Source organism: Stegodyphus dumicola, chromosome 11, assembly GCF_044657685.1.
Source record: "Stegodyphus dumicola isolate Sdum_Otavi_A_Nest chromosome 11, ASM4465768v1".
In the NCBI taxonomy this organism is placed as follows: domain Eukaryota; kingdom Metazoa; phylum Arthropoda; class Arachnida; order Araneae; family Eresidae; genus Stegodyphus; species Stegodyphus dumicola.
The window spans coordinates 106,960,617-106,975,905 of NC_140778.1; the positions used below are offsets into that span (position 1 = coordinate 106,960,617).

The 15,289-nt window shown below is 33.6% G+C and overlaps 1 protein-coding gene across 4 annotated transcripts in view; it reads right to left on the reverse strand.

Moving 5' to 3' along the window:
• LOC118199903 (uncharacterized) overlaps window positions 1-15,289 on the reverse strand; it is a 134,938-nt gene that overhangs the window by 35,777 nt on the left and 83,872 nt on the right. For all 4 annotated transcript variants that reach the window (XR_015044086.1, XM_085827052.1, XM_085827051.1 and 1 more), the window contains exons 16-18: window positions 13,150-13,199; window positions 12,898-13,067; window positions 4,392-4,574 (exon numbers count right to left, since the gene is read on the reverse strand). Coding sequence is in view for 3 of the 4 variants with exons in the window: in XM_085827052.1 (XP_085683178.1) it covers window positions 4,392-4,574; window positions 12,898-13,067; window positions 13,150-13,199 (403 nt within the window). In the remaining variant the exon portion in view is untranslated. The remainder of the gene's footprint in view (window positions 1-4,391; window positions 4,575-12,897; window positions 13,068-13,149; window positions 13,200-15,289) is intronic.

Below are 15,289 nucleotides of genomic sequence, written 5' to 3' on the forward strand. Positions count from 1 at the left end.
GAATGAAAACTAGTATTTATATATTTCTTTGTCATTCCAGAAATGAATCATTTTTCTTAACCAATGGTAGCAGTTGATAAAAAATTTATAAAGTAATGTGAAACTTCGAAGGACTCTGTGTCGTGTACCTTTGTGGTACGCGACAAGCAGTCTAACTTATCAAGTGTTTAGAGCCTGCTGTATCCCTCTGAAGGAAAGAATGCATTCCGAAAAGTGTTTCTTAGATAAATGGTGGTATATAAAGGGAATACGTTACTGGGAGTTGCTTCAACATAACCAAATCTTTAATGTTGACGTGCAGTGCTAACAGTTGTACGTCAACATTAATGGTTTGGCTAATAGCCAATAGTTGCACATTTTTGTCAAAAACTGTATAATTTATCAATCGTAAATGTGCTATCTTATTAGATGATACGCCCAGATTTCATGCTGCTGTAATGGGTTAGATAAAACCAACGGACTTCGGTTGGGAAGCTTTATCGCATCAAGCACATTCCCCAAATTTTTTCTCCTTTTGTCTACTATCTATTTTGATAGTTTCAAATTTCTTTGGACTTCAAACCTTTGATGGTATACAAGATACGAAAAGATCTTACAAAGTTTTCTTTTTTACTGTAAATTAGAGGAATTTTACCGACGAGTGATTTATTTATTGCAACTGAAATGGCAAAAGATCGTACAAAGTGCTTATAGTTACGTAAATATAAGGTGTTTCTAAATGAGTATCGGGGTTTAAGAATTGGTAGTATTTATTACGTAAAACCTAAAATTATAATTAATACATAAAATGAAAGACCAACTCCAACAGTTATCCTACAAGCTTACAGGTATTCAATGTGTACACCTTTCCTCACAAGGCACACATCAAATCGATAGCCCAGGTCTTCGCAACCGTTGATTAGTGTTTGTGGTGTAATTGTTACAACAGCTGCCTTAATCCTGTTTCTTAGATCGGGTAGGTCAGCTGTTAGTGGAAGCACATTATACACATCATCCTTTATGAACCCCTACAGGTAGAAATCACCTCAACCTCTCACTCGCTCAACACTCTCTTCACTAACCCTTGGTCGTCCGGTCTCATCCCTTTGCAAAGGCAGTCGGTATTTTCAAGCTGTTGAAACAGTCTACGGATGTTATTATCACTTGGGGGATCACAGCTGAACTTAATCCAGAAAGCACGTTTCTTTCTGCAAAAAGCTTCCTGTTAACTAGTCGCCATTTTTGCTACAAACAGAACTGTTTGAGTCGCTCTTTCATTTCATGTTTAAATTATGATTTTAAGTTCTACGTAATAAATACTACAAAGCGTTAAAACACTGATATTCATTTAGAAACACCCTGTCAATAGATAGACTGCTTTTTTTATTTTATTTTTCATCTAAAAAACGGGTATGCTTTGTTGTTCTGCAGATACTAAAACGCTTTTAATCCATCTAAGTTAGATCATATCTTGTGTGATACTTAGGATGGCAACAAACAAATCATTGGCTAATCTTTGGAATATGGTAACAGGTAGTTTGGCGACATTTTGGTAAGGCGATAAAGCTTACTAGCTAGGACTTTAGCAGTGTACATGGATAAAGTCAAGAGTGTGCGCAATCCCATTTTTGTACAATTCTGGAATGTTTAGGTGAAAATAGATCGACGTGTACATGGATACCGTATATGTGCAATTCTTAAAAACGCGGCAAGCAGTGGGCGATTCTGCACTTTTTCCCAATTTCCCACCTAATCTTCGTCATGATTAAGCACTTTTGTTCCATAGAAGTTCTAGCATAAACGTAATTCGGCTAGCAGATTGTTGGAAAAAAATGTTGATTAAAAAAAAAAAAAAAAAGACGCCTTTTCTTCTTGAAAACAAAATGGCGTCCAAAAACAAACTAGCAGGTTGCTGCAGCAGGATTGGTCGCCAAAATTTCGCCAAAAATCGCCAAGTTACCATAATCTAAAGATTAACCAAATCATTTTTGCCACAAGTTCCACTGGGCACCTAAGTTCTGATAACTTTTCGTGTAATTGATTTATGTTCTGGGTGGTGCAACATTCACTCCTTTTGTTGCACAATCTCTATTCAAATTAGATGGTCAAAGGCAGCGGAACTATTACTATGGGGAAAAGCATTAGGACAATCTGAAGATTACTTGGCCCCTCCTTAGAGTCAAACTTTGATTATTTCCTGATAATTTTAGTATAAAATCTATGTTTGATTTGATTTACGATTAATCATAGCGTAGTGATTTAAAATCAGGGTCATATTTTTCGATGATCTTTCATAAATGCTCATAATTTCACCTTCTGATATACGTTTTTTTTTTTTTTTTTTTTTTTGTTTGTTTTTCTTTTTGTTTTTTATTTTGCTGAGTGTAACCTTCAGTTATTTTTTCCCCTTATTTTTTTTCTTAGTTCTCCAAAAGTTGTTTCTGTAAATAAAGATAAGAATGTTTACTGTTATAAAAAAACAAGCTTTAGAGGAGCTGCTGTTAACGAGATTGAGCTATCAAACGAATGTTCATGAAGTTTCAGTAGCTTTTCCATATTTTAATCAGCCACTGTTGTTTAAAATATGGAAAATGTTCCTATCCTTGTAAAGCCTATATATTTGATCATTCTCTAAATCGATAAAATTTTATTCAAAATCTAGGTAAACTAAATTTCCTTTTTTCCCCCCTAATTTCATACTTCACTGCTGGTATTGCTGAAGAGTTAGATCCTTCCTCATCTATTAAATATTTTTATTTTTAATTAAGATTATTTAGTTTATTTCAGTTTTTTGTTCTTTGTTTACTTAATCGGGAAAGTAAATTTAATTTTGGAAACACAGATTTTTTTTTTCAAAACTTAAATCCAAAGCATAAGGGATTGTGTTTTGTTGTTATCTTTTTCAAGTCGTCGTGATTTCGTTTCATTCATATTTCAAATTACAGTTATCACATTTTTATAGTCTCTATCGAAGTCTATTGCTAAACTCAGGTTTAAACTCAATTTGAAAAGAGCTTTTGAATTATGCTTAGGAAACTTACTACGATAACTTTAGTAACACTTTGAGTATATCATACGGTTACGATGGCAAATTTCTTTTATCCAGTATGGAGGTAAACAATGGAGGTAAACATGGAGGTAAACAAGTTTTGCATCCCTACCTGCAGCCTAATGCAAATAGGGTGACAACCCGTGGTCATACTCTGCAAGCGGCAGGACTACGGAACGGGGACTCCATGGCTACGGAACGGGGGCCTCAATTCCGCAGCGCACACTTTTTATAAAATCTCTCTCTTAATCACCCAAAGGCTGAACTGGGCACCGGACGCTCGTCAAACCACGGGTCTCAGAGACCACCCCATGGGGAGGTGATCAATTTGGCAATATGACTGGCCGTTAATAATGCCCCGTCAGTATTACGCGGGCTGCCAGTCTCCGGAGGACATTAGCCGCAATACTCGGACCAGGCAAGCTACCAGTACCGCCGCTTTCGATCCGAAGGTGTAAGCGATCTTCCCTCGGGTTCTGGAACCTTCAGTTTCGTAATTTTTCTTCCCCCAGAGCGCTACTGCCATGATAGATACCAAGTCAGTGTATATGTTACCGTGAAAGACCGAAATTGGAGAATGTCGACTTTCACCGGAGAATATCATCATTCACCAAATACGTCGGTGAAAGATCGAATATTTCACTACATTCTTCTATATTCGGACCCTCACCGGTGTATGTCGACAATCACAGACATGCTCTGGTGAAAGTCGAAAAGAGAGGTCATAAAGTGCCATAATAGTTTAAGTTGTTACAATAAATAAGATTTGAATGACATAATTTAGTAAGTTTTTTATTACTGTTATTTTATTTTCTCATTTAGAACGTACTGTATAATTAAGTTTTTAACTTCTATTATTTTCCTTTCTCATTTAGAATGTATTGTATGTTTTAGGTTCTCATGTTCTTAAGTTCTTATTTCAAGTCTCAAGTGCGTTTATTCGCAACTGAATTACGGAGAAGAAAATATAATATTGTTATATGTTCAACATTCACCATTAGTACATGGTGAATGTCGACATTGACCGGTGTAAGTCAGAAATAAGAGTATTTGGAAAATATTTCGGACATACACCAAGAGACTATGTGAATGTTGACATTCACCGGTGAAAGTCGACATTCTCCAGATTTCGGTGTTTCACCGTAACATATACACCACAACGGGAAAGTATGGAGGTAAGAATTATTGCATATGAAAAATTATCTAATACAGAAATTAGACATTATCTATCGCTATTAGTGATATCTGTAAGCCGTCATAGCAAACAGGAAAAAAAAAAGACTGGAATTCGTCAGTGCATTGGAATCCTGGAATTCAGCTGGAAATCAGTTTAAAAAGTTACAGTTCACGAATTTTAGTTTACCTTTACAGATTTCAATGAAGGTTTCGGAGTCATCAACTGGATAAATCTTGCTTCTTGCAGTAAACCCAGTTTTGCAAGTACAGCTGAAAAAGGTTTTGCTCTCCTGGCTCCAACAAGTAGTTTCTGATCCACAAAGGTCTTCTTTGATATCTTTATCGCAAGGATTAGTCTTCTGTATAGTCACTAAGAAACAAAATGTGGTTTTTGAGACTAACCATGATTTTTTTACATAAAAAAATAATCATGTTGCTTTTAACAAAGAAGCACTGTTATGAAAACTATCAAAATTCCTAATGGATACGGTAATTATTATAACATAATTACAGATAAATGTTTTAGTGATAATATATTACAACGATAACATTTATTATCTATAAAGTAATTAAATGAACATAATTTATCCGATTTATGTGTCATATAAAGAAGAAATTTCAGTTCCAGTAAAGGGTCACTGAAAGATTAGCATATGTTTGCCCATTTTCTTTTGCCTTTGAAGAACACATTTTTAAATATTTGTTAATGAAATTTACTCTACTCTACAATAAAACATTTTTAATTCATAAAATAAAAGTACCTTAGTTTTTGTTAAAAAAATAACAGCAATTTTATTTTGCATATTCATTTAACACCAATATACTTATTTCAAATTATATATGAAAACTACATTTTTAAAATTATGCATGGAAATTGAAAAAAATATACATATATATTTAAGATATTGCGATAGCGAGTTCTTACATTTCTGAAAAATTGTTACTATGATATTAATTAATCATAGATTCTAATATTACGTTAGATGAACTTGTTAAAATAGTGTGAATTAATAGTTAATTCTGTGCTTCTTTACTTTTCTATAATCTTCCTATACCAGTAGAAGGAAATTTATATTTCATTAATTTAAAGCTGAACATGTTTGAAAGTAATACACCATACACAAAAACTAGCTTTTCGGTAAAACCTTGCTCGTTATTAAGCTGTGATTATATTTTTAATATCAACTCTCAGATAAAATTACATAAACAAACAAAACGACACATATGTAGTATTTCATTGAGTGAGCATGTAATTTGATAATTACAGGTACGTTACTAAGAAATGTCTTTAAACATTTTTCTCCTTACACGGTATTTTTCTGCCTTCTCCATTACATGCTGTCGTCATGTAACCGATTACACATCCGCTTACCATCTGAAGATCCGGGGTTCAAATCTCGGATAAAGCCCAGCTAATTTTTGAAGTTTCCAGCTCTGAACCTAGTAATTCTACAGTGACCCCCAAAGTTGAGCTCAAATCTAGGACTACGAAAATGTGAGATTCGCCTTTTATTGACTGAGCTAACTGTATATCATTATTTGAGCACCACTATAGAGTTAATTTTTGGAACAGGAAACGTGAAATACAGCTCTCCGGAATTCGAAATCCAGATTTCCGAACTGAGAGGCCAGACGAATCAAACGAATCAAACACCAGACGGCTTGCTACCACGTATACTGCGAAGGCACAAGAAAAGGGGGTAATTGCTTACATCCTATTTCAACTTAAGTCCATTTTCGTTTATCAGTAGCCTAGAAATCAAAAATATATGACACAAGACACCTGTCTGTGTCTTCAGCGGAAAACTACTTACATCCTATTTAAATTTAAATTCACTCTTATAAATCAGTAGCCTAGAAATCAAAAGTATATCACACAAGACAAATGTTCGATGTGTTGCAGGGGGAAATTCTTACATTCTATTTCAACTTAAATCCATTGTCATAAATCAGTAAGCCAGAAAGGAAAAGTATATGACACAAGACACCTGTCCGTTTCATATGTATGTACCTATATTTGTATTTTTATCTGGTATTCATGAGAACAAAGCGACAAGGAATGGAACTGTAGACAACGGAATATTATTAGATTATTTTACTAAATCTTAAATGCCTATCTCCCTTAAATTATTATAGAAATATAAAAGTATCTTTAAATACCACAGTTTCCCTTTAAAAGTCTTGCACGGGGCATCCCTCCGTTTCCATGTAGCACTTAATGGGGAAGCACGTAACAAAATAAAAAACATAAAAAATTCTGCACATTTTTCTTATATGGTTTCATTCTAAATTTTTAACATTTGGACAAATGATCGATTTGGCTTCTCGAGTTTTCCAGTCATAGAGATGGTTTAGGTTAGAAAATATTATTCATAATAAAAAGTTTGCAAAGTACGACTAAGTATGAATATAAAGTACCAGTAAATATTATTTTTCTAAGTATGAAAAACTTTGTAAAGTACAAATAAGTGTAAAATTATAGAGTACTAATATAATACATTCAACAGCGTCGCAGTCGTAACAAACCAAAAATGCAGTACTTAACAGAATTATCTAATCTAAGAACAGGGTCCGGATCTTAAGAATGTATTGACAATGGGGGGAAAGGAAGGGGGGGAAAGAAACTGAAATAACAATGATATCTCATTTTATTGCAGTAAATATAGCGAGTCTTGGAATCTAACCTGATTTTAAGTGTTGCGTCGACCTACATCAAACCCCCACACATCATCTAAGTAAAGAATTTTAAGATATCTGATAATTTATCCAATAACTGACAATATTGTAATTTATAATACTTATTATTGTGATAGTACTATATCGAATCCTAAGAAATGTACTTCATATAAGAAGAATATGACATGATTCTGTATTGAAAACTTTCATACTGCACGACCTATGACTCCCCAACGTTCTGACACAATCTTAAAAAGGATCCGCAGTATATATACTAAGATCTTGAATCTAGAAATCAAATTTGCATTTAAATGCTAAATAAAATTAATATAGATAATCTAATAAGTTTAATCGATTGAATAATAGTTGCAAACAATTTTTGACATATTAAGTTTTTAATTTGTATTAATTTGTAGGGTCCACTTGTTTATCTTCTAAGTGACAATTGGATGTGTAGCAAGTTCTTGTAGGAACTACACAGGAGAAGGGTTAAAAGTACCCTTTATTAAACTGTTTAAAATTTACAATGCGTCAACTCGACGCTAATACACTACGCCTGCCTTTAGAGGTAACTGAAATCACAGAACTAAACAAAAACAAAAAATTCGAAGACGTTCACAAGTAGAACGAACTAAGCTACAGCAGGCATTCCTGTTTCTTAAGGGGTATCAGAAACCCATATACCGATAATGTTAAATTGGCCATTTTTGATGTACCTTTTCTCAAAATCTGCTGTAGATACACGGTTGAATTTTTTTGTGTAATTAAAGTATGCCTATCTGAGTATCTCTGAAATGAGCTTTTGAAACACTTTGAATTTTAGAGTAATTTACAGAATATTTTTTTAGGCATAGTAAAATTTAGCACTTTTCTCACACAAAACAATTTTTAAATTTTGTTTTCTTAGTTTATCACAAAAACTTCATTTCAGTAAATATTGGGAAACATAATAAATAAGCCATAAAAGTTTTAGATACCAGTGAGCAGTAGTTCCTGAGAAAAGGTACATCGAGTATAAAAAAATCACGTTTCGAGAAAAATGCGTTTTTATGTAAAAATCCTCATTTATCAAAGCATTCGATGACAAATTAAAACGAGATTGTTTACAGTTCTAATTTTCAAAGAGATTAAAGAATCGTATTTTTAGAATAAAAGCGTAGAGAATTTGAAAATGTAAAAATCCGAAATCATCATTTTATGAAGATTTTGGGGTTCCAACACCCCTTAAACCAGCGTCGAAACTAGTGGCAGCACCGTAAATGCTGTAAGCCATGTAAACCAGCAATAACCCCGGCAGTAGAAGCTCACGCTACAGAGGTGACGGCAATAGCCTAACTCTCCTTCTAAAACCCGGTATTTAAATTTTTTCTCCTCCAAGTAGAATTTGCATTCCTTCACATGCACTACCAAATTTAAATATTCTGCCATTGACAATTAGGGAAATGAAGACTTATAGGAAAGTATGTGAAATTAAATAAAATTGGTTATTTAAAATAAATATAAATCCCTACAAACTTTTAAATTTTTACTATACTCTGTTACCTCATTTCTTACTCATCTGTCCCCATATGTAGACAATTTTTAATTAAATAGCTACTAATTTAAATTAATATTTAGCTAAGTTTACCTACATCTGGCTAGATCTGAATCAGAACTATACTGGTTAGAATTCGACTGACAGTACGCATGGAGCTGCAAAAAGAGTGTTTTTGGATCTTTTAACGTATCTCAATGTCTATCGTAATTAATTGCAGTGCGTACGGTTACATGTTTCGTACGTAATTAGAAATGCATATCAATTAGTTTAATCTATTATTTGTACAAGTATAAAGAAGTAGCGTTATTAATGCACTAGTTAGGTTCTCAGATTGAAATATTCGAATACGTAACACAATTTTTTGTTAGTTCTGTTTGTGTATAGATTTTACATATAATGTTGAACTTCAGATACTCAGATTATGATACGCATTCAAGTCAAATATTAGAAAAATCCGATAACTGTGTATCCAAATAGTCTTTTTTTCTGTAGATTCAGTATGTATCTATAGAAATGTAATTGGAAAAATTTTATTTTTTAAATTCCACTATTTTTCTTTCTACAATTATTCTTTAGTTAAAAAAATCTGATGTAGAAACCACATGACTTATACATACGTTTAAGTGAAGCCAATTGCGACCAAAACGTGTTCTGCACAACTACATGTTATAGAAGTCCCATATATAAAATTGCAGCATTCTGAGGGTACTCGTTTTTGAGTTATGTAACACGCATAACTCATAACGTCTGTACGTCTCTACACAGACGTCACGAAAGAATCTCATCTGATTCCATTTTGCAATCCAATTTAAGAAAACAAGTTCTTTATTAAGTTCGTGGGTATGTACTTACGTATGTATCTCTCATAACTCATAACGTCTGTACGTATCGCAGAGTACTTACGTACAGACGTCACGAAAAAAATCTCTTCTGATTCCATTTTACAATCCATTTTGGAAAAACGAGTCCTTAATTAGTTCTGTGCGTAGAGATGTCACACCAAAAACATCGTTCAAATGGATTCGAGAGTGGTCAAAATGGTTATTTTCTTTGAAATATGATACCTGAAAGGTTTCGCAATTACAATACTTCTTTTACTTCGTACAAAGAAGTAAAAAATTGTAAATATTTTTACAATCTTAAAAAAAATAAACTGAAATCAAGATATTTGAAGTTTTTTATGCTAGTATTTGTACAAATCCTTATAACGTGTAGGAGAATCTTTTAGTTTAGTTTTACCTGTATAAGGTTAGTTTAGTTTTGCCTCTTACATGTTAAACTTTGATAAATGTTTCGTTTGTTGCTTGACAACTTTTTACCACTTTTTTTCCCTTTTCAGCTCTAAGCTATGTAATTAATTTTAATATCGTCAACAAATTGAAAAAAAGGAAAAGAATTTTTCTAAGAAAATCGAATAAGTTTAATAAAACACTGAAAATATTTAATGTTTTATTATAATAGAATTCGGTTAGTGTTTAGCAGCTATTTCATAATTAATAGTAGGATGCCAGTTTGATTTCTTTTAGTCATTTTCATCCTCAGTATCTTGCAATGCATCGTGTTCTGAGCAAACACTATTAATCATGCGACAGATTTTAAATGAAAGAAACTCATCACCTTCCACCAACCGCCCGAATTCAGAAATAAAATGCTGAAGATTTGAGACACAATTTATTCACCAGTAAGCACTATTACACAGGATACTTCCAAAGATATCTTACAGTCGTCAAAAATCTACAAAAAACACTCTGAAACAATCAGCAACAAACCCTTCAGGCTATCAGGCTGTAACGGTGAAGACAGCCTCACGGCAAAGCACTAAAGTACAGCTCCCGACTCGGTCGATCGCTCTCAAGCTAATCTCCGAACTCAAGTCACTACTATTCTACTACTCAAAATATCCTTCGCGTGCAGGCAGGATAGTTATAGCTTTATTCTACCTTCGAGAACATTCCTGAGGAAAACCGCTAAGAATGCGAGAATGTTCTCGCTCCGTCTATGGCATATCACTAATTTTATCGCCAAGTGTCACGAAATGGGCGATTTCGAGCCAAATGTGGTACGCAAAGAGTGATGAGCATCGTAAGTAATAGAGGAGTAGTGTCTTGAGTTCAGAGATTAGCTTGAGAGCGATCGACCGAGTCGGGAGCTGTACTTTAGTGCCGTACCGGGAAGCTGTTTTCACCGTCATAGTCTGATAGCCTGAAGGCTGTGTTTCTGATTCTCTCAGCGTGTTTATTGTAGTTTTTCGACGACTGCAATGTATCTTCAGAACTTTCCTGTATAATAGTGCTTACTGAAGAATACAATGTGTTTTATTCTTCATCAAGTATGGTCATCAATCACTCCAAACCCACGAACCTGTTGAACGCGACAGTGAGATTTTAAAACGCCATAGATTTTGAAATACACCATTTTTAAAGACGCATGTATACATAAGATATATATGCTTATTATTTCGAATAAAATCTTAATAACTCTTTATATAACAATTAATCAGCAGACTAACTTAAGTTAGCATTTAATCAGTATCATAAGCAGTTCGGACAGATAAACAAACTCTTGTAAATGTATTAACAATTTCAAAACGCATAAATAAGGCAATGATATAATTAAAATAGCTTGAGCGAGGAATTGTGTATATTTTAATAACGTATTACGTTCACTAAAGTTTATGCGAACTGGAGTACGAAGTTAAAATCTATACATCCCACAAGTGGTATATGCCGATTGTATGGTCACAATGTTATAGAATATGACTAGAACCATTATACATAATATGCATATACAGCATTATTTAAATTAATTAATCATGATTTAATACGCTGTATTTCAATACAGGTAATACGCTGCATGTTTGTGAACAAAAATTGCGTACTACAAAAAAAAAAAATGAAATAAAAGCCTTTCCTATTTAATTATAGCACTATGGCTACTCGACATGTACTCCCGTCCAGGTTTTCTGCCCACACGCCATGTAATGTTTTGCCCGCTGCTGATCACCAGAACGGTTGCAATGTGGTCCTGAAAGTCTTCTAATGTTGTTGGAAATGAAAGCACATTAACATTTTCTTAAAAGGAAAGCCTCGTTGGGAGTTAGGAAACCTTTGTAGCCATCTGAATAATGCTAATGCTCTTCCCATGTCAATAACTCGAACGACATGTGAGTTCATTATTTAGATAGAGATGTAATTAACAATGTCAATCAGATGATGTCTCATCTTGTTGAAATTTAAAATTTTCTATGTTATCTTTTATTTGATAATATTACACAACTGTAGTATGCCAGAATGTGCGACATATCCATCACAGTGTTCTTGAAGGAAGAAAGCGCCCACACAACCTTTGTCCTTGAAATGGCGCAGAAGTTTCAAGTTTTCTTCTGCGCCATTTCAAGGCTCAGAAGTCCTTGAAACGGCGCTTTTAGTTTTGATGAATCCAGTTTTTGCCTGAGATAGCATATTTCCTGTGCCTCAAATCCGGATGTTTTAAAAGTTTACCATTCTGCACAAATGAAAAGTCTCTTTCTTTCTCAATATTAAACTGTGGCAAAAGCTTCATCTGGGATGCTTCTAAAAGCACAACCAGGCGATTCCAAAATTCATATCGTTTGATACAATCAACTGTTGGAATATTTGCGACAGTTGTAATTTGATTGTAATCGCTGTCGCAATACAGTTAATCGCAGAATACTAAGTTAACGGCAAGCGTAATTTCATAATTTTTGTTGACTACATTCGAAGCTCGTAGCCTTTGCCTTTTGCTTCGTAAGAACCTTTGTCCGTTGTTTCGTTACTTGCCCAGATTTTTTCCATTGTTTCGGGAAAACCTATCCGAGGCTGTTACTTTTTATAGGTAACCAGCGTTCTTGAATCACTGCAAAACGCTCTCATGGTATTGTGCTGCCTTTGAAATGCATGTTGTACAATAGCAATGGATGAAATTTTACATATCCTTAAACAGAAAACTTTTTTTTTTTCTGCGACAAACTCACCCTTTTTAAAATGAGACTTTCTGCACGATGAAAACGACGTATTTTAGACATAATATGTCACAAGAAAGCCTCACGGGTGAATTTAGAAATTCAAGATATTTTTTTTCTTACGTGGATGTCACGAATATGTTTGATTCATAATTTCAAAGTTCCAGAACTACGAAACCCAATAAAGCTTTTGTAATACCCTTGCATTTTATACGCACTGCTTTTTCTTTCCTTTAAAAATTCACCACATCTTTATGCTATTAAGCAGAAAATCGTTACCAGAACGGCATTTAGCACATAACATCTTTTCAAAGGTGTTACGTACAGTAAAATGACGGATTATCTGTCTTTGAAAGAAAGCTTTTGAATAGGGCTTCCTAAATACACTGCTTCATAAAGAAAGCTAAGCCACTCCACGCTATTTGCTGAGAATAAAGCTGAAGATAAACTTATTGGAGAAAATACTACTTTAGAGAAGATCTATTAAATAAACCTTACCTAATTTCTTAATCTGGTCTTTCCTTAGGACTAATGAAGGTGGAAGAAGGCAGTTTACATTCGAACTGTCAGACTGGCATATTTCACTGATTTTAACTCTATTCAGTTCTACTTCTGATATTTCCATAAACTGCAACTCCACTTTGCATAAAATAAATTCTGAATTTAGTCTGAAAGAAAGTGTTAGCATTATAAACGAAAAAATACTTTCTCCTCCTCACATAAATGTTCAGAGTTTAAAGTAATACTCACATGCAATTCAAAATATTTGCTTGATGGAATTCAGAAAATAGTTTCCCTATCTAAAATAAAAAGAAATTACAGTATTAATAATTTTCGATGTTTCTATTATTTCTTTATTATGTGAAAAGAAAGCTGAAATCTGAAAAATGTTTTATTAGAAAGTTAATGCTCTTGAAAAATTTTTATTAATTTATTCATTTATTCAATTTTATTTTCTATTAAGATCAAAATATTTTTTTTTAAATAATCAAATCATAACAATCGTTAAGTGATGGAAGTCTCATTTAATCAAATCATAACAATCGTTAAGTGATGGAAGTCTCATTTAATCAAATCATAACAATCGTTAAGTGATGGAAGTCTCATCAAATCATAACAATCGTTAAGTGATGGAAGTCTCATTTAATCAAATCATAACAATCGTTAAGTGATGGAAGTCTCATTTAATCAAATCATAACAATCGTTAAGTGATGGAAGTCTCATTTAATCAAATCATAGCAATCGTTAAGTGATGGAGAACGTGAATTTTTGAAAATATGCGACTTACACAAATTAAATTTGGTCATATATACAGATGGCAAAAAAGACGATCGCAGCTATTATGGCAGTGGAATCTTCACTAAGGCCCTTGACTACTCACTTACATTTAAGATGAAGAATCCAGATTTTTGCTCTGTTTTTAGATCTGAGCTAATAGCTATTGATGCGGCACTCAATGCTATTAAATCTGTAACTTCAATCGTAAATACCTGAGCCTTACATAGTCGTAATGCTATCCAGCACATATGTAATTGGAATAAGACTGATGGCAAAACAACTATTTCAATACTTAATACTTTCTCAACAGCGTGAAATTTACTTTCAAAGGATCTCTTCTCACATTCCCCCCCCCCTGGAAGTTTCTGGCAACGAAATTGAAGACCTTTTGGCCAAGGAAGGGGCCTCTGACTTGTGGGTTTCAAATCATTCTTTGACCTTCTCTGAGATCTGCTCCAAGATATAAATCTCAAATAAGCAGCTATGGAAAACGTTGGTATAACAGGCAGGCTGCAGGTGGTGCCCTTGCCGTCAAGGCTGGTAGATTCAGCAGGATCGCAAGTGAACACATCAGATGTCTCTCATTTAAACAGGGGCAAAAGACCTATCTGATGTGCACCTGCAACTCTGTGCAGGCCTCTCCCAATCACATATTCAGCCGTGCAGGTCTTAACAGGATTGACCTTTTTATCAGTCCTCCTTTGGGGCTCTTGGACTTAGTCTAGTCTGCGGCTAGATCATGTGGAATAAGACAACAATTTTGGTCATTAAATTACGAATGCTTTTTTACTCATTGAAGTCTGAATAACGTTTCGGTTTCCGCTTGAGAAAGAATTTAAAAAACATTCAACTTTTCAATTTAAACAAACTTCTAAATAGTCGATTAAATCAAGGATTTCCAACAGGGACGCTATTGACCCTTAAAAACTCAAATTTGAAAAGATGACTAATCGGTGATGATCAAGGGGTCGATACTCGAATATGTGCAGGCAAACGGTCGGCATAATCGAGATGACAGTGACTGAAAAATAATCGATTGATACAATTTATTAATTGTTTTATTGAATAAAGCTATAAGGGGTAAGTAGTAAGTGAAAAATTACGTATCAAACATATAAAGGAAAAATTCATTAAAATGTTTTAATATATTTTAAAAATTACCCTTTTTATTAACCACAATTGCTCTTTTGAATATTTGCAACACAGTTTAGTAATCTTCACAATAGCGAGTTTTTTTCTATTATTGTATTTAAATTTTACCAAATTAATAATCGTGCAATTGAGTTTAACGTTCATTATAATGCAGTGGTCATTATTGAAGTCTTTAAAAAATTATTGTTCAGTTTTTGACTATTTTTAAAACTGTCTTGAGTATCATTTTTACTAAATTAAAACATTATTACTTTCCATTATCCGGCGAGAAAGATACACCGAAACACTACTTAGTAAGCTGCCAAATAACAAAACGGGCTCCCCATAAAATTCCCGAACAACAGTTCGTAAGCTTCATCAGATATCTAACTAAACACAGATTAACACAGAATGTCTGTAAGATAATGGATGCGTTCGTTTCCTTAGGAATGTATTATCATCTCAATATTGGCATTCTCC